General features: G+C 56.5%; 1 protein-coding gene across 2 annotated transcripts in view; it reads right to left on the reverse strand.

The window, feature by feature from the left end:
* Positions 1-19,838, reverse strand: part of SPG7 (SPG7 matrix AAA peptidase subunit, paraplegin) — a 32,840-nt gene that overhangs the window by 7,085 nt on the left and 5,917 nt on the right. The window contains exons 4-11 of one of the 2 annotated variants that reach the window (XM_025920633.2): positions 13,112-13,353; positions 10,990-11,129; positions 10,027-10,129; positions 8,437-8,562; positions 7,953-8,115; positions 7,433-7,606; positions 1,550-1,674; positions 723-825 (exon numbers count right to left, since the gene is read on the reverse strand). In XM_025920633.2, the coding sequence (XP_025776418.2) occupies positions 723-825; positions 1,550-1,674; positions 7,433-7,606; positions 7,953-8,115; positions 8,437-8,562; positions 10,027-10,129; positions 10,990-11,129; positions 13,112-13,353 (1,176 nt within the window). The remainder of the gene's footprint in view (positions 1-722; positions 826-1,549; positions 1,675-7,432; positions 7,607-7,952; positions 8,116-8,436; positions 8,563-10,026; positions 10,130-10,989; positions 11,130-13,111; positions 13,354-19,838) is intronic. The other variant, XM_086688627.1, reaches the window with a different exon arrangement.

Raw genomic sequence — 19,838 nt, forward strand, 5'->3', positions numbered from 1 at the left:
ACGCAGAGCACCACGTGCTGTTTTATTCCGGCTAGTAATTCACACGTGCACTGAGGGGAAAGAAGTTAGTTTTCCAGGTTCCACAAGATTCTAGTTGAGGGCATTAAAAAAAATCCAAAGGGGGGGCGCCTGGGTGGCGCAGTCGGTTAAGCGTCCGACTTCAGCCAGGTCACGATCTCGCGGTCCGTGAGTTCGAGCCCCGCGTCAGGCTCTGGGCTGATGGCTCCGAGCCTGGAGCCTGTTTCCGATTCTGTGTCTCCCTCTCTGCCCCTCCCCCGTTCATGCTCTGTCTCTCTCTGTCCCAAAAATAAATAAAAACGTTGAAAAGAAAAAAAAAATCCAAAGGGAAGAAATTACAATAAAAGGGATTTTGTTTCTATTGCCCTTTAAAATGAGAGCCGCGCAGAAAATACCCTGATTTGTGATCCGATTCTACTCATCAAGGGCGCACAGCCCGAGCCCAGGAGGGCCCCGAGAGCCGGTGTGCAGAGCCCGGAAGGCAGGAGCGCCCCCTGGCGGGCACGCGCACGGGGCGCCCTGAACGCCCTCGCTGGCGGGAGCAGTGTCGTGGGCTCTGGCGCCACTCCGGGAGGGAAGTGCTGTGCGGTCTGGCTCCCCGTGCACACCCTCACCCTCACCCTCACCCCCACCCCGGAGCGGGGGATGTGGGGCACTTGGGGGAGGCCTGCACCCTTAGGACTGGCAGGAACCAGCTTCCGTACCACTGAACCCTGGCGTCAGCTCTGCCAGACGCTGGGAGTAGAAGCTGCTGGCCTGGGTCAGCTTCAGGCTCTTCAGGTGCTGCTCAAAAATCTCCCGCCTTTCCTGCAGAGAAAGGACACGAGTGTGGGCTCACTCCTGCCCCACAGATGGGCCCCTGGCTGTTAGATCCCTGTCCTTGTCACTCCCGACCTTCATACGTGAGACCAGTTGAGAGCCACAGGCAGCATCTCAAAATGAAAGGTTAGGTCACACGTAGTAAGGGCTTACTTCGTAGGACGTCTGGTTCGTAGACGTTCTGTGTTTTCTAGACCCTGATGGGAATGCTCCGTATGCGGTCAGAGAAAGGGAAAGGTGCTGTTCTGGAAGCAGTGGCAGCGGGGAGCTCCATTCTGCTCCTTAGAGCCTAGGAGCCGTTCGAGTGTCAGACCCAGGGTGACACCCATGTGAGGTCGCCATCACTGCCTGCTGGTTCCTGCTGCCTCGGGGCACCACCAAGGCCTGGCCACCAGAGGGCGGACGTCTCTCCAGAGGCCCAAGGAGGCTGGAGGGGCTGAGACACCGGCAGGGCTCGCACCTGCTCCCAGGGCAACACAGCTCATGTTCCAAACCCACGGCCAGCCTGCAGACTTGGGGTCAGGACGAGACTCCTGAGGTTCTGCTACAAAACTCAGCCCCAATGTTTAGGGATAAAGAGAAAATGTGGGTGAACCAAATGAGCTGCAAAACGGTGGGAAGAGCGGGAAGCCAAAGAAAGTCTGGACAGACAGGCACCAGGACTGTGCGGTCGCAGCTGGGCCAGGAAGGGCCGGCCCCCGGCCACCCTGACCTGCAGCGTGGGAAGGTCGATGAAGACGTGTCGATCCAGTCGGCCTGGCCTCAGCAGAGCGTTGTCCAAGATGTCAGCTCGGTTGGTGGATGCCAGGACAATGACATGGTCCGTGGTGCCCATTCCTGGAGGGATGACAGCCGTTCAGGTAGAGCTCCCCTGTCAGGACACAGGGTGGGACTGATTTCCCCCTGGGGTCCGCAAGAAAGGAACACGTACGTTGTTCTGAATGAGGATCAAAATCTCCACAGAGCAAGAATTCACCCGTCTCCCTCAGGCTGTCGGCCCACAGGCTGAACCACAGACCAGAACCGCACTGCCATCCAGACAGCGCCTGGGGGGGGACCTCGTTTTCAGAGAACTGCCCAGCAGGCCTGGGGAACGAGGGGACACTGTCCCCACGCTCCTTCAGTGCACTGGCTGTGGGCCAGAGCCACTGCAGCAAGACGTCTGGGACATTTTGTCCCTAATGCTGGTCTGTAGCCTGCGTTTAGGCCCTCACTTTCTCACAGGAGTTTAAAAACAGGTGCAGACAGAAAGCTCCACCGATGGCCCAGATCTGTAGGAGAACCAGACTGGACCCCAGTTTGAATAAAGCAACTGCAGAAGTGCGCCGAAGGAGCAACGGGGCAAATCTGAGCCTGACTGGACATCTGAGCGTTGTATCTGTGTTTGTAAACTATGCATTACGATGATACTGTGGCATCTCTCTGGATGTAAAGAACTACGTTCAGAGCATAGAAGATTTAGAACACGTAAGATTCAGAAATTTGGATTTGCTTTAAAATAACCCACCCGAGAAGAGGAACGGAGCGGGGTGGCTGGAACAGGGCTGGCCTGCGACGTGGAGGTTTGCCGCACATCTCTCTCTGCTCTGATGTATGCTTGACAAGTTCCGGAATAGAGTGAAAAATGCCGGAGGCGCCTGGTTGACCCGGTCAACAGAGCAACAGAGCAACTCTTGATCTCAGGGTCTTGAGTTCAAAGCCCACGTTGGGCGTAGAGCCCACTTAAACAATAAGTAAAATGAAGATATCCTGATCTTTTGCTAGTAAAAAAAAATCTTGATAAGTTGACACTGACAAATATAACTTAAAACTACCTGTCTTAAGTGAAATTTAAAAGAACGGTTGCAGAATTATGGCCTGAGTGTTAGGCACTGCCATCTCCCATCCGACTGTCACTGACTCCACTCTGCATGACAGCAGTGAGGGGCCTGGCCGAGTGCACGGGCCTGGGACCCACCGTACCAAGGAACTGACCCCTGAGTCACTGAGAAGCAGCCACTAGGACGCCCAAACCACACCCACCTCCCAAGGAAATCCTCGAGAACCCTGTATGTGTGCATTCTCCATGGAAGGCGACAAGCCAGGATGCTTACTTGACATTTCTGTGTCGGGGGAGAGTGCACCACGTAACTGTGACTTCTGAAAAGAACCCGGAAACCAGCCAGCACCAGCCAGCACATGCAGCGTGTCCCCCTGTGTTCGATCTGCCTGCACCGTGGTGTTAGGAGAAGTCAACCTGTGACACCCGGCGAACAAGAGGCTGACTGGAGAGAGGGCCCTGCCAGGATTCCCGAAGGCCGTGGACACGGAATTCCGAAGTCACGTGAATTGAAGACACACGGGACGACGGTGGGAGTGATGGCTGCGGAAGAGCAGCGGCAGGGCAGGGGTGCAGGCGGCGCCAGCCAGCCCCAGCACGGGCTGCGGGAGCGCTCAGAGCTCTGCTGGCAGGTCTCAGCTCCACCTCCCCGCAGAGCCAGCCCCTCTCACTCGGGCCAGGCACCCTGCGTCACTGGGGTCACGATCACATAGAGGGTATAGCCCCCCCGGGGCTGGACGGATTGCTCTAGAAACTCTGCATTTTGACCTAGTTACAGATACACAGGTGCAGCTTGGTACAGAGAAGTCCTTTCGAGGGTCGCTCAGAGCCAGGAAGCTGGCCGTGCAGGGCAGAGCCTTCTCACCGCCCTGACTAACGCACTTGACCAGGAGCTTTCTTCTCTGCAGGTCCCCTGCACGCAACCCCCCTGCCCGCCTCTCTCCATGTCCCCGCGGTACGCAGGCCTGCTCCACGGCCACCCCACCACCAGTCTGTTCTCGTCTCTGGGATTCTGCCACTTTGACAGTCTTGCGTAAGTGTTCCCGTACAACCTGTAGCCGCTTGACGCTGGCCCTTTTCGCTCAGCAGAATTCCCTCGGGATCCATCCGAAGGGCGGTGTGTGAGCACTCAGTTTCTTTCCTTTGCTTCACGGTAACCATGGCAAGGACACGCAGGCTCGGTTTAGAAGCTGCATGCGGGGAGTTTCCAGCTGCCACACGTAAGCGGACCTTTCTTGGGGCCGCAGGCAGGCGCGTGAGCGCCGGGCCAGAGGGGAGGTGCGAGTTCGGTTCTGTCTCCTAGGGCGGCTGGCCGAGCGTGGGTCGGCTCACGCTTCCGGCTGCTGTACTCCAGCGAGGGCCGTGCGGGCTCACTCGCAGACTCGTCCGAGCCATCGGTGCGCCCCCCGCCCCGGCGCGCCACGCGTCTCCGCTCTGGCTGTCCTAGGAGGTGTGTTCCCACCCAACTCTCAGAAAAGGGTTTGGCTGGTGTGGACGAGCGCGTTCAAAACCTTACATGAAAAAGCAAACGGAGCACGGCAGCCGCAGCCCCATCGGTCGAGGGGAACACGGTGCGAGGTGCCGCCCCGCACGAGTCTGTGCCGCGTGGTGCGTGCGGGGGGGCCCCGCGGCGTGGCAGAGGCACGGGCCTGCAGAAGACCTCCGCGGGCCAGGAGGCCAGACTCTACAGACCCCGCTAAGCGCTGGCAGAGCACAAAAGCAGTTCAGCCTTTTCAGCAAATGGAGCTGGGGCAAACAGACGTCCACGGGCCAAGGGGTGGGGGCGGGGGTGCACCCAGGCGACTCAGTGGGCGGGGCACCCAACTTCAGCTCAGGGCGTGACCTCTGAGTTCGGGTGTTCGAGCCCCGCGTCCAGCTCCGCACTCACGGTGTAGAGCCTGCCTGGGATTCTCCCTGTCTGCTCCTCCTCAAGCTTTCTCAAAACAGATCAAAGTAAACTAAAATGGAAAAGGCCATGTGGATGGTAGCTAGGACTTTCTGACTCCACGTGAGAACGCAGCTCACGTCCCCACACACTCTTGCTAACACAGAAGGTCCGGTGAAGGCACGGGGAAGGGGCACTCAGCGCAGAGCCCTCTTTCTGCTGATCAACCGTACAGAGGTACCGAGTCACGCTGACCCCAGCACGCTCCGCGCAGATGCCTGTCCCCTGAGGCCTGGCCCTCCGGTAGGGCCACCTCTCCCTGACTCATGAGTCAGGGGGGCGGGCAGTCCCTTCCTGGTGAGCTTTTCCCACGACCGGCACAGTGTCTGCTCCGTGCCCTGCGCCTCAATGAGCAAGCACCGCCCCTCCGGGAGGACCGACACAGACCCCTCAGACTCATGTGAAGGGCGAAGAATGCGCACTGTGTCCGCACACAAAAGGACCCGTTCACCGCTGGCCCAGCCCAACAAGGGGCTTCAGTCAGGGCTCCCGGGCGCTCGTGGGCCTGGAGCGGAAGCAGCCCTATTCACGGCAGCACAGAGGTTGGGCTCAGAGGAAGCCACCGTTTGGTAAATGCTTCCTGGTGGGCTCGGGTCTGCCCCAAAACGTGGGCTCAGCCTTCAAGTGCAAACACCGACATGAGCAGGAAGGCCTATGTGGGCCTCCCGTGGGCCCAGTGGGAGGCATGTGGGGGCCTTCACCTCTGAGTGCCTTCATCTCACCTGCAATGATGAGCTGTGGCACACGGGCCACAGAGTCACAGGGGGGTCACACACTCTCTCCACACTGCACAGGTCAGAAAACCAGCCTGAAGAAGCGGGGGCAGGCGTGCACGCCCACAGCACCTTCTCACCCAGGGAGCTAGTGCTCGATGGGCATCTGCAGGAGCCGGAGGGCAAACAGGGACTAGAGGGCACTTTAAGCTTGGACGGCCACCTGGTCATCTGATGACTTCCAATGGCCAGTTCTCCCTTGTCCACTCGATATCACAGATGTTGTTCATTCTTTTTTTTTTTTTCAAATGTTTATTTTTGAGAGAGAGAAGGTGCGCGTGCGTGAGTGGGAGAGGGGCAGACAGCGAGGAAGACGCAGAATCAGAAGGAGGCTCCAGGCTCTGAGCTGTCAGCACAGAGCCGGACACGGGGCTTGAACCTCATGAACCACAAGATCGTGACCTGAGTCGAAGTCAGACACTCAACGGACTGAGCCGCCCAGCCACCCCTTTTTTAAAAAAAATTTATTTTAATGTTTATTTTTGAGAGAGAGAGAGAGAGAGACAGAGACAGAGCGTGAGGGAAGGAGGAACAGAGAGAGAGAGACACTTGTCATTCGATTACAAAGACAACCAGGGGGTCCCTGGCTGGCTCAGTCAGTGAAGTGCGTGACTCTTGATCTCAGTCCGATGTTGGGTGTGCACTCTACTTAAAAATAAATAAACAATTTTTAAAGTAATAATAAATGAAATAAATACATAAAGGGGCGCCTGGGTGGCTCAGTCAGTTAAGCATCTGACTCTTGATTTCAGCTCAGGTCATGATCTCGCAGTTCATGAGTTCAAGCCCCATGTTGGGCTCTGCTTGGGATTCTCTCTCTCTGCCCTTCCCCCACCTGCTCTCTCCCAAAGTAAATAAACATAAAAAAAAAAAAAAAAATTAAGCCCTCGCCCCACAGCATGGCGGAAGCCGGAGGACATCACACTGGGTGAGTCACAGAAGGACAAACAGCAGTAGGAGTCACCCACAGGAGGGTCCAAGAAGACTCAGACCCGTGGAGACACAAAGTGGCATGGCTGCCAAGGGCTGGGAGGCTGGTGTTTAATGGGGAAAGAGTTCCAGTCAGGGAAGATGAGAAGGTTCTAGAGATAGATGGTGGTGGCACAACAGAGAGAATAACACTAATAAATGGTTAAAATGGTAAATTTCGGGGCGCCTGGGTGGCTCAGTCGGTTAAGTGTCCGACTTCAGCTCAGGTCATGATCTCACGGTTCGTGAGTTCAAGCCCCATGTCGGGCTCTGTCTGTGCTGACAGCTCAGAGCCTGGAGCCTGTTTCAGATTCTGTGTCTCCCTCTCTGTCTGCCCCTCCCCACTTGCTCTCTCTCAAAAATAATAAACGTTAAAAAAAGTTAAAAAAAAATAAAAGGGTAAATGCCACGTATATTTTACCACAATAAAAATAACCGGGTACCAGGCTGGCTCAGTCAGTGGAGCATATGCGACTCTGGATCTCGGAGTCCTGAGTCCGAGCCCCATGTTGGGTATAGAGATTGCTTAAAATAAAATCTTCAAGGAATATAAATAAAAATAAAATAAACATACAATGTCTATCCAAAAAAACCCCAAAATCTTACGAAAGTAACCGAAAAGAAAAACCATTCCGTGTCACTCAGAATCCCCAGATCAAGAGTCACATGTGCCTCCACCTGGGCAGCCAAGCGCCCTGTGCTACCTGTCCTGCATCGGGCCGCGGGGTGCGCACAACACCATCACCTGGCTTTATCCAAGACTGGAAACCATGCCCTGCCCTGCCCTTCTTTGTTCCCGGGTTTTTTCTTTCTTTTCTACTATGACCTTGACTTTTTAAAATTAAAAACTGTGTTTCTTGAGTGCAACAAGGTGACAAATAGCTCTGAAAGTGGCCTTGTGTCAGAATCAGCTACTAGGGAACGTGTTGACGGCACCCTCACCTGCAGCAGGTGCTAGGGCACAGAGACGCAGCCCGTGTACGTGGGCATCAGTGCGTGTTCCCGAACAACACGCATGAGCCGCGTGGTCCACCCCGCAAGTAGGTCTCGGGAAAAGAACCCCTTCCCTGCACAGGAGGGGGCACCCACCATCCATCTCCACCAGGAGCTGGTTGAGTGTCTGCTCCTCCTCCGTGTTGGAGAAGCCAGACATGGCGGTGGAACGCTTCTTGCCCACGGCGTCGATCTCGTCAATGTACACGATGCAGGGCGCCCGGGCCCGGGCTTCCTTGAAGAGGCTCCGCACACGGGCAGCACCGAGGCCTAAGGTGACACAGAGCACCGGGCGGGGAATGGGGAATGGGTAACGGGAGGGGAGCCCAACTGTTGCGCCAGGGGCCAGAACGGCCCACGGAGGATGACGAAGCCTCAGGAGAGTCACCCTGGCGGTACTCGCCCCCTCGTGGACCCCCAGGCCGCGCATGGAGGCGGCTTCAGAGAACATCGCTGCCCAATTCTCTACACCAGCGGCATTCCCAGGAGCATGGGGCTTCTGTTTGCCTCTCTGTGCCCCCAATTCCCCGGCCAGCCGCCACCTGAGGAAGGGCGTGTGACGGCAGAGCCATCCTGCACAGACGGTCCTGTCCGCAGCCCCCCAGGCAACACCAACCTCCAATGACCTCCACGAACTCCGGGCCAGCCATTGCCAAGAAGGGCACCCGGGCCTCCGTCGCCACTGCCTTGGCCAGAAGGGTCTTCCCACAGCCAGGGGGCCCGAGCAACAGCGCGCCTTTTGGGACTTTAGCGCCAAGCTGAAGGAAGCGCTCTGGGCTCTGGAAAAGCAGCAGACAGCGCAGCGCTGATCACAGGTGTTGCAGAGAGAACTTTCAAGACGGGACACATGGAGATCAGCTCACGCGCGGTCACGAATCAGCTATGGTTCACACGGTTCTGGCGCAAATCAGTCCGGGACTGACTGGGTGTCCCAGACGGCTTAGGCTGCAGTCGACGGTGGGCTCTCGGCCCTCCTACTGGTTGAAAACTGTGCACTCGGCCTGCATGGCGGGTTTAATACTGGGTCCCACCACCTGACTACTTCGGGTCTTTCCTCCAGGATGGTGCTCACCTGCCTCATGCTTGGCAGGCACGCCTACCTTCAGATAATCCACGAACTCTTTGACTTCCAGTTTGGCTTCGTGCATTCCTGCTACATCTTTGAAGCTGACTCCTTTCCCCGTCTTGCCATCCACAATCGTGAAACGAGCCATCTTAAGCTGATTCTGGGCAGAAAGAACAAAGGACAGGGTGCCGTGACCTCTCAGCACAACAGGGAAAGTGAGCGTCCCTGGGCCCCACCTCCCCTCGGCCCAGGGTCCCCTCTCCCACATCCCCTCCCACGCATATGAAGGGAAATGTTTCTTGTGCGTCATGAACAGTAAGAAGGTTATCTAGTATTTAACGGTTTGCCTTAAAAAAAAAAAAGATGTAAAACCACCCCCCGCCCAAACAAGGTAATTTAACTATCTCTTTTGCACATAAACTGTATTTTTCTATATGATTTTTGCCGCTACCGTGTAATACTCTGATTATAAAAGCAATGTAGATAACACTGAGCTCGTTGGCTGGTAAATTTCTGGAAAGCAACCAGGCAAGAGAAAGCTCGTAGTGAGGGGCGCAAACTTGAGCTCAGTTCTGCCTCAGGAGGCGCACAGACATGCCCGCGCTCAGAAAACGTGTGCGCTGAATTTATCATAGTGCTATTTAAATAAGACAGTAAAAATAAACAGCCCTAAATGCACAAGAACGGTGAAACTGGCCGAGTAAAATACAGCCCGAGCCCATGATGAGACACCCTTGAAAGAGTGTGAGCGTTCAGCTACAGCCAGGAACACGCTCTTGGTCTCGGTTCTCAGGGAAGGGGCTGGGTGGTGCCGTCTGCAGACCTGCTCCAGCCGGGGCTTGGGCCCCTCAGCTCTGCTGCTGATGGGCTAACCGGCCACATGCTCCCCGCCAGGGAGGGTTCGCGTTACACCGAGGGCTACCACAAGAGGACGCTGTGTGTGTGTGTATGTGTGTGTGTGTACACATTAAGTAATCTCTACACCCAACACAGGGCTTAAATTCAAGACCCCAAGATCAAGTGTCGCATGCTCCTCAAACTGAGCCAGCCACGTGCCCCAAGAGAATGCTTTTAAAGTGTATTTGGGGTGGGGGGGGGGCAGGGTGCCTGGATGGCTCAGCCAGTTAAGTGTCTGACTTCAGCTTAGGTCATGATCTCACTGTGGAGTCTGTCTGTCTGTCTCTCTCTCTCTCTCTCTCTCTCTGAATAAATAAACTTTAAAATAAAATTTTTAAAAAGCGTATTTAGGTTTGGGGCATCTGGCTGGCTCAGTTGCCAGCCTTAAAAAATACGCAGCATCTTAGCAAGTAGGAGAAACCAAAGAAACAGTCATGCCCAGCTACCGAAACAGCAGAATAAACTGGCCTATACACTGGCTGGCTCAGCTGCCCCACGAGCCACGGGGAGAGTGGGCCTCAGGTGGATCCCCTAGTCGGCCAGGCACAAAGAAAGAGGAGCTGGCAGGCCACGGCTCCAGGCTGGCCTCTGTGACAGCTTAGCCTTCACTGCGTGCTCACTCTTGGGAGCCATACTCAGCAAGCACAGACAGACCCTAAGAGCGCACGTTCAGGGAGATGGGACAGAGCACAGGTGCAGGGGGATGGGTGGCACGTGCCCAACTTACAAAAGCACTGAGTCCTCCTTCCCGTCCTGTCATCCCAGCCAGACGGAACACGTACCACAGGATGGCCAGGCCCACTGCGGTCATCCCCAAGGCGTAGAGGGCACTAGCGGGGGAGAGAGAGTCAGCCACGGGCAGGAAGCTCACGGGCACGCCTCGCGAAGTCCGGGGCCACGGACCCTTCAGAGATGGGAAGAGCAACCCGCACTCCGAGAGCAGCGTGCAGAGCGAGTGGTTGTGAAAATGGGTTTCCTTGTCCAACTCTGCTCTCTCGTGACCTTCTCCCACATGGGCAGGTGGAGCGTCTCCCCACGGCGCAAGGCCGGGACATGGACACGACACGCTCACTCCAGAGCCTACCGATAACGCCCAGCGAGAACCGATTTTCACGTGTGCCAAAGTAGGCCACTGGTTTTGGATGGGACGGCAAAACACGCAGAGCAGGAAACCGAGTGAACGCTAGGGCGCCAGCCCGCCCTCCCGCCGCCCGCCAGCCTTGGCCCTGCACCTGCGGGAGAGACCCGCCACCGCACAGGAAGCTCAGCGCCTCAGCGGTGTCTGCCAGTCAGCAGCGAGCCTCTGCACGCAAGCTCCGGCCGCTGCCGGGCCCAGTGTGCGGTGAGACGCCATGACTGGGAGCTAATGTGTCCCGCTGAGTCTGTAGGTCCTACGGGCCCAACACGGTCCCTGCTTCCGTCTGCCGCACGGAAGCAGGGATTTCTACCGGACGGGCCCGCTTCTCCCCTTCTGTTCCACTTTCCCGTTTGTAGAAGACAACGGCCCCACGACGCGCTGGATCAAGAAAAGCCACAGACCCACGGACGCCCTCCCCACACATGGTCCTGGACTCGCCCTCCCACACGGGGGTCTGCTTCGTGCAGGCCAGGCCACTTTCCGGTGTACTTTGTTAGCACATTACAGAGCCACGCCTGGTTTAGTTCAGGGGCCAAATAACAACCAGCATACTTTCCAAAGAATCCTGTCCGCTTATAGGAGACCGGGATCCTGTCCTTGCCTTCAATGTTCAGGGCGTCTTCCGCGGCTCGGAGCTTCTCCTCAAACCTGTCGATGTTTGCCACCTGCATCCGGTACATCAAGGCCAGCCGCTGGGGGCAGAGAGCACAGGTGGTGCGAGTGACACACAGGCCAGACGGACGACCCCCAGACGCTGCAGGGCTCCAGCAGCAGAAGGTTCATCTGCGGGTCAGAAACTACTTCTGCGTCACAATTCCAGCAAAACTTCAATACGTGTGCTTTCTCTATCTTCAGGAATGGGGACATTTGAAGAAAAGGGAGGGTGTGCTCCACACTGACACCCCCCACCGAGCCTCAGCTGTGCGTGCAGAGCACAGAGACACGCGACAGGCCGGAGCTCCCCGCCGGGATGCAGGCAAGTCTAAGGCCAGAGCACAGGTTTCGCGCCTGCCCGCTGGCTGACCCCGAAATCAGCAAATCAGCTAAGTGGATTTCTGTGTCCTCGGGAAGCCTTTCCTGGGTGGAGGCTCAGGGAGTGAGCAGGTGGAGTGTCCTGGCATGACGTCACCGCCGCCTCCAGGGGGACAGGCTTCCCTGAGAGGAGGCAGCGTGGCCCGAAGTCCACGCTGGGCCCCCAAATGCCTTCTCTGTGAGCCGTCCTGATGATCTCCAGCAGCCTAGACGGTGTCCTGCCAGTCCCACACCATTCTCCTGAGGGCCTGGTCCAAATGCTTTCTAGAACTAAGCCGTTCCAAGCTCAGCTTCTAAACACACTCTTCCAATCTACATGGAGCACCCAGATCTCCCCCTGGCTCTTAAGAACCTCAGAAGATGTCGTGGGGTCACAAGGCCAGATGGGAGAAGCAGACGGGGGCGCCACCGACCACAACACCCTGATCACAGTCTGTGCTGGACTAACCCCACAGACCCAAACGTTTGATGTGGACTTCATGCCCCCGTCCCTCACACACCCGGCCCGGCCGTGGAAACAATGGAGAAGCATAGCAATGTCCTCCTTTCTATCCCAGAAGCCAAGAGCAAAGTGTATGACTCCAGAAAGCGATTCAACTCCCCCATCTTCTCTCTGACCGCCTGGCCCTGGACGACCCACTTGCTTCTGCAAGGTCACCCGGGTCACACAGCAGTCAGGCCCAGGAGGGGCCTGTCCCCCACAGCTAAGTCACAAGCTCGTGTAAACTGACAAACAGCTGTGCACACGTGTGTGGCGCTTAGCCCTCTCTAGAGCCCTAGCAGCGCCCAGGGTGCTGTCCTAAGGGACAGAGTCCTACACCCACGAGTAAACTTGTGCCCCAAGTGCACAGAGTATGTCCACACTGAACGCCTGTCTCCCAGCATTCTACCTGGTCTCCTTTTCCCGCTGTCCAAACCTCTAACAAACAACAGGAAGGAGACTAAAACATGACAGGACCGTGGATCAAACATCTAACCCAGCTCTGAGTGTCAGTACAGAGATGACTAGCAAACAGGATCAGGGAAAAGTGTTCTGGAAAATAGTCTCGTGTCGCTACCTCTCCTGGGCCTGCCGGTGGTGTGGTTATGGGGTGGGGGGGCGGGGGAACAAAGAGGCGGGGACTGGACGGTGGCTCCCTCTCATAGTGGGGTTTCCACTGGGCTTCCGGGGCCCAGTGCCCCACACTGATGCCCAGCCCTCTCCCTGAGACCAAATCCCACCCGTCTGACGCCTCCTCTCCCTCGGGAGCACCCGAGGCGGGGAGGTAAGCAGGCCCTGCTTGCTCTCTCCTCCCTCCCATCCAAGGGCCAGCCCTTGCCCAACCCCACCTCTCAGCCACCCTCACAGGGAGGGTAGGCTCCTGCCCCCGGCCCCCAGGGAATCCCCCCAACAACCTTGGCACCTCAACTCACCAGCATCCGCCAAAGCTGCCCCATGTGCCAACCTGCAGCCAGCGCCAGACCCACAGAGCGGGACGTCGGGGCCACCGCTGGCTCACGTTCCCTCCTCCTCCTCCTCTCTGTACACGGCCACCGCAGCTGCGGGCCCTTAGCTCCCGTCTGGGACAACACCCCCTCCCCCAATCGTGGGATCTCAGGGTGGGGGGGGTGGGGGGACGGAAAGGGGCCCGCCCGCACTCACAGGCCGCCCGAACACCACGGCTCCGGGGTGCAGGTAGACCTCCACCACGTCGCTCTCGGGCACCACCTGCACCCGCTGCACCTCGCCCTTGGCCAGCATCTCGTGGACAAAGTCGTTCCAGGAAATGTTGCCCCCGCTGGTGCTGAGCGCGTTCAGCAGGCTCATGACCACGGCGATGACAAACAGGGTGCGTAGCCGCTCGCGGTACATCTGGTCCTCTCTCTCCTTGCGTCTCCTCTCCTCTGCGGGCGGGGCAACCGGGGGACCGTGAGACAGAGGCCGCAGGCGGGGCGGCAGGAGAGCACAGGGGTGAGGAGGCCGGCCCTGCGTGTTGGCCGGTTTTCAACAAAGTGGCCCGAGACAGATACTAATCACATGCCATCCGGGCCACCAGCACCCCGTTTGCCGTCTGCGTAGAGCACAAAACCAGGGTTTTCCACTTCCCGGGACCAGCGTGTGCTACGTCTCCACCGTCAGCCCTCGGCCGGGAGCACGGCCGACCCCCCGACCTGGCGTGATCACCGGCGGGCTGTGCGCACACGTGCAAGTCTTTAATAACAACCAGACACCTGCCTCCCCTCCCCCACAGCCACACATTTAAACAGTTTAGTCCGTGGACAGATGGTGGGGTCCACTTAATTCAAGAATGTTCCCAAAGACCAACTCTTCACCCAAATCACATTACTTGGCTACTGATACCCTACTCAGGGTATGGACTGCATCATGCCCACTCCTAGGGGTGAGAGGAGGACCCGAGACTCGGCCCCGGCTTGGGGTGTGCAGAAACCCAGGGAGGCAAGGTGGCCCGAGTGGCAGTGTGTGGAGGCGGGGCGGGAGGGGAGAGCCCACGGCACAGGGAACTCAGAGAAGCAGCTCCCAGCACGGGCACCAGGGAGGCTCCCAGAAGGAGGGAGAGCAAGTGGACCAGGAGGCCAGAAGGACGTTCAGAAGCTGCTTCCCTCAGGCCCAGAGCGCAGACGGGAAGGTCCTGCTTGCAGCCACCAGAGGCCAGGCCACAGTCTTCCTCCCAAAACAGCCAGTCAGGTAAACCCTCTCATTTGCGTGACGCTGTCATCTCACTAGCCCACCCAGCCCAGTCCCTGGAAGGATCCGGCGCCTCCGTTTACACACCAGGCTGCCGTGCGGCCCTCACCTGTGTGGCACGGCCCATCCTCCCGACACGCCACCCAGACTCCAACCAGGCCTGTCATTAATGATGCCTTCACCACTTCTGCTCACCACGGCCCCGACCTCGCTCGGCAACCAAAGTTTCCACCATTTGCTCCTTCGGGCACAAACACAAGCGTCCGCTTGGGGGAAGAGCAGAGGCCCACTCCCGGGAGCAGGGGGACCCAGCACACGGGGCTCAGCCCAAGCGCACGCGCACCGGAACCGGTGCCGCCCGCTTCCCCCTGTGCCGCTTGGAGCTGGAGCCATCCACAAACACACCCTCGTCTCCCAACAGTTTAGAGGAGCTGAAAGGCATTTTAAGGCAGCTTAAACACAAAATGAAGCTTATGGAGAAGGCTGTGTCTGCAACCGTTCTGAAAACCTGAAAGCGCATTTTAGATGTTCTCTTAGACTGGAACGGGGGCGCCTGGGGGGCTCAGTGGGTTAAACGTCCGACTCTTGATTTTGGCTCAGGTCGTGACCTCATGAGTTCAAGCTGTGCATCAGGCTCTGCGCTCACAGCTCGGAACCTGCTTGGGATTCTCTCTCCCCTCTCTCTGCCCCTCCCCCCACTCATGCACACTCATGCTCTTTCTCTCAAAATAAATAAACTTAAAAAAAAACAGAACGGGCTATAAGAGCCTATCCAATATGTAAAGCTCAGTCACAAAGGGCAACTAAATAAAGGTAGCAGTTATTTTAGAAAGCAAATTTATGTTCTCGGTGAGTAGGTAGAGACCATATATTTCAGTATAATTTTCTACTTAATTGGTCTATTGAATTCCCATCTTGTTTTCTAGTTAATAATATTGAGAGTCCCCAAACTGGGCAAACTGGGTGAGACTCCACCAGCAGGATGAACGTCTCTGTTTTAGAAGCTTTGTATGATCGGCAGGCTCTCACTCACACACAAATTGTTGTGCATCCCTGGTTCCTGGCCGGCGGTCGCGGGGCACGAGTCCACTGGAAGCACTTGCAGATTTGGGCCCAGGCCATGTGGCAACACTGCCCTTCCTGGCTGCTCTGGCCAGCACACCGGCACGCCCCGCGTGGGAACAGGCTTGCGACGATTCTGCGACTCACATGCATCTGTTTGCAGACTGTGAGACAGGGCTATGATTTTTAAAAAATATGGTTTGGTTTCATTTATTTGTTTTTAAAAAGATTTTTTTTTTTTTTAAGGAATCTCTATACCCAAAGTGGGGCTCAAACTCACAACCCCGAGATCGAGAGTTGTACACCCCACCAACTGAGCCAGCCAGGTGCCCCAGATATGGCTTGGTTTTAAACAAGATAATTTTGCACTTTTTTGCAAGAATTTCTAAAATCATTGGGGCGCCTGGGTGGCGCGGTCGGTTAAGCGTCCGACTTCAGCCAGGTCACGATCTCGCGGTCCGTGAGTTCGAGCCCCGCGTCAGGCTCTGGGCTGATGGCTCGGAGCCTGGAGCCTGTTTCCGATTCTGTGTCTCCCTCTCTCTCTGCCCCTCCCCCGTTCATGCTCTGTCTCTCTCTGTCCCAAAAATAAATAAACGTTTAAAAAAAAAAAAAAATCATGGGGCGCCTGGGTGGGTCAGTTGGTTAAGCATCCAACTTCGGCTCAGGGGCTCAAGTGATGGTCTCACGGTTTGTGAGTTTGAGCCCCACGTCGAACTCTGCTGACAGCTGGGAGCCTGGAGCCTGCTTCAGATTCTGCGTCTCCCTCTGTCTCTGCCCCTCCCCTGCTTGTGCTCGTGTGTGCTCTCTCTCTCAAAAATAAATAAACATAAAAAAAAAAAAAAGACGGCTTGCCTTTAGGCTCCAAAACACACGTCTTCTTTCTTCCCAAAAACCCAACCCTTTTCAAATACCAGCCAGGTGTTCTGACACACGGAGCTGCCTGCCGCTGGCCTGTTTCAGAGAGAAGGATCTAGGCCGGCCCTAGAGGCCGCGCATCACGTTCCCAGAGGACTCTCCAGGCGAGAGAGCAGGGAAGTCCCAGCCCACAGTGGTAACTGCTCTGGGGCGTCAGGACGGTTCACTGAAGGCAGGTTAAAATCGTCTGTGCTTCTCAATACAACTCCTGCTCTGGCTTCTGAGCCCAAATCGCCCTGAGTCCTGCTCTCGGGCAGAAGGAGACGGCCACGGCAGGCCCACCCTGACAGGACCTCACACACACACAGAGACGGCTGTGCCGGCAGACAGCATCGTTACAAACGTGCGCAAACACGTGCTGCGTACATTCGCACGTACAACAAAGCAGAACCCGGGTGCACGGGGTGCGGGGAACTGGCCCCGCACACGCTGTCAAGCGGGACCAGTGAGTAAACCCTCCTGAAAGCTACTTGGCTGGTGTATCAGGGCCACAAAAACATTTGCTTTCTGTAACTCACTAAGTGTACTTCTCAAACCGTAGCCCAAGGAAACCAAATGTAGAAAACACAAACCTGGGGGTGCGTGGCTGGCTTAGTCGGTGAAGCACGCGACTCTTGATCGCGGGCTTGGCGTTCGAGCCCCACGCTGGCTGTAGAAATTACTAAGAATAAAGTGCCTAAAAACAGACACCTGTCCTCAGTCGGTTGGGCGTCCGACTTTGGCTCAGGTCACGATCTCGCCGTCCGTGAGTTCGAGCCCCACGTCGGGCTCTGGGCTGATGGCTCAGAGCCTGGAGCCTGTTTCCGATTCTGTGTCTCCCTCTCTCTCTGCTCCTCCCCCGTTCATGCTCTGTCTCTCTCTGTCTCAAAAATAAATAAAACGTTAAAAAAAAAATTTTTTTAAAAAAAAACAAAAAACAAAAAAACAGACACCTGTCTGTGGTGTTGGTCAGGTATGCAATCATGAGGGCCAGTCCAAAAAAGACAAAGGGCAACAGTAAAGGGAAATGTGGAAATGAGACACTTAGAGGACTGGCTAAATAAGAATAGGATTTTTGGGGCGCCCGGGGGGCTCAGTCGGTTGAGCATCCGACTCTTGGTTTTGGCTCAGGTCACGATGTCAAAGTCACGAAGTTGAGCCCCAAGTTGGGCTCCGCGCTGACTGCACGGAGTCTGCCGGGGATTCTCTCGCTCTCTGCCCCTCCCCCGCTTGTGCAGGCTCTCTGTGTCTCTCAAAGTAAATCAGAGTAAGATTTCTGAGGTATAGGAGGTGAAACAAAATCTGATCCTGAGATTCTGAACAGGAAATGGCATTTAAACGCTCCAGATACAAAAAGACGTCTCCTGTCCCCGGAAGACCCTCTTCCTCCTCGGCCCCTCATGGCCGGGGCGCCGCATGAGTCTGCACTTGTGAGCACAGCACTCAGGCGCTCCCGTCCCCTTGGCTCGCGCGTCTCCTTTGGCTCCTGACACCGATGACAGGCATGTAGGGAGCCGACAGGCCAGCTCCTGCTGCCCGCATCCCCAGGCACCCAGGGGACACTGCTGCCTCCCGGCCACCGTCCTGCCCACCCACCGGACAGCGGCCTACAGGGCACACCCCCTGCGAGATTCTGGTGGCAAACTCCTTTCCAGGGGGTAGTGCCCATCACCTCAGAGTGCCCCGAATCAGTCACCTAAAGCCAGAGGCCCAAGGACACAGCTACCAGAGCTGTCCCAGGTTTTCCCTCCAGAAACCCTTTCTGCAGGCCCCCCCCCCCCCCCCCCCGCAGTCAACTGCTAACGCAAGCTCGGAGGCGAGCGGTGCAGGGGGATCCCAGTGACGATCCAGCTCTTTCCGGCCATCACCTGGCACCGATCCCGATGCAGATGGGGCCGAGAACCCTACCTCACGGGGTGTTCTCACGTCTCAGGGCCAAGAAGCACTAACTCAAAAGTTGTCCGGAAATTCCAGCAACTGCTTTTTTTAGCTGAACTTTTTCCTATAGCTGTGGATCCCCATGGAGTCCCAGTGGTACCGCAAAGCCATCCTTTGTCAGCCCGGCTGCTTCCGATGGTAACACTGTACAAAGTGGGCAACGAGGATTCTGACGCAGTCCCCCGCCTCACTCAGACGCGCGCTCCCGTGTGGGACTGCCTTGTGCAGTCTTAGCACAGGTGAACGTTCACGCATCCACCGCCGGCGAAGACAGACGTCCCCCCCACGATGGCCGGCTCTTTCGCTGCAGACCCTCAGCAGGTGGGAGGCCCAGACGCCGGGCTGCGCCTGCTGCACGCAGGCAGGTCGGGGGCGCTTACAGGCAGCTGGGCCCGCACAGGCGGCAGAGCCAGGGAAAATCCACAGTGGATTCTCCCAGAAGGAAAGATCCTCGGCTAAACAAATAATCATCCTCTAATGAAAACTCAACAGACACAAACTCCGTCCCGTTTTCTCAGGGCACGCTACCGTTCAATCTGAAGTTCACACGTATTACACGCTCCAGGAAGGCGGGGGAGACGCAGACGCCCTCTAGCCGCGTGCGGCTGCCACCTGCGCCGGTGAAGGAGTGGGCGAGACTCCTACTCGGGATTTACTTCTGCCCCCGCTGTCCCCTGCGCCACAGCACTGGCTGACGGCACCATGGCGGCGACCAGGCTCAGTAAGCGTGTGGTTCAGCACCTGGACTGAGGGCCGCGGCCACTCCCGCAGAAACCACAATTATCAGGGGGATCGAGCACGAGGAACAGGACGGCGCACACAAGGCCCGCACCCGTTTCTCTACAGGAAACCCTGGCTTCCTTGTCACCTCTTTCTTAATTTAGGAAGGCCTTTCCCATGTCCATATTCTGCCACATTTCCCCCTAATTCTTTTATGGTTTTGCTGTTTAGATTTAATGATTTAATCCATCCAGGATTTATTTTGGTACGTGTGATTTCGTCTCTCTCCAAGTCACGAAGCAACTGTTCCAAACCATTTCTGACACAATCCGTCCTTCCTGCGACTGCACGAAATGCCACTCTAGTTACGCCCTAATTCTTACATAAACCAGGTTCTGCTACTGGATTTTCTATTTTGTTCCACTGAGCTACCTACCTATTACTGGACCAACACATTAATTTTTGGGAAGAAAAAAATTTTAATAGCTGCCAATATCAGCCTCGCCAGTATTTGTGTTTCAAAATCCTGCAGATTTCCTGACAAGCGAAACCCTCATCCCCCACCCCTGAAAACCTTTCAACGCGGAGTCCCTGTGGGGTGAAGGACGCATGCAAACGTAGCAGCCCACAGTGGGAAACGCGCGTGTGTTCGAGTTCAGAAGCCTGCTGGGGAAGAGCTGAGCTCCCGGGGAGCTCTCTGGGTGAAAGAAACGAGCCACTGCCAAAGTGGATGCCCCGCGAAGGCGGCAGTGAGATCAGCGCAGAGCTTGAAACCAGAAATATCTAAGAAATGTCTCCACGGAACCCAGCCAATGACCACACGGGTGGCTTCCGGGAGTTAAGACCCGTCTCTCACGAGCTTGGAGATGGGGGCCCCTGGCTGGCTTAGTCGGAACAGCTGCGGCTCTCGATCTTGGGGTTTGTGAGTTTGAGCCCCACATTGGGCATAGAGACTACTTTAAAAAATAATAATAAAACAAGCAAAACAAAATCAGCATCTAAGTACGAGGAAGGTCCTTGACAAGACGCCCACTTCTCTACCTGTGTGTCCCTCCCCAGACTCCGCACA

This window comes from Puma concolor, chromosome E2 (genome assembly GCF_028749965.1).
Source record: "Puma concolor isolate L17-30 chromosome E2, mPumCon1.1.hap2, whole genome shotgun sequence".
Lineage (NCBI taxonomy): Eukaryota > Metazoa > Chordata > Mammalia > Carnivora > Felidae > Puma > Puma concolor.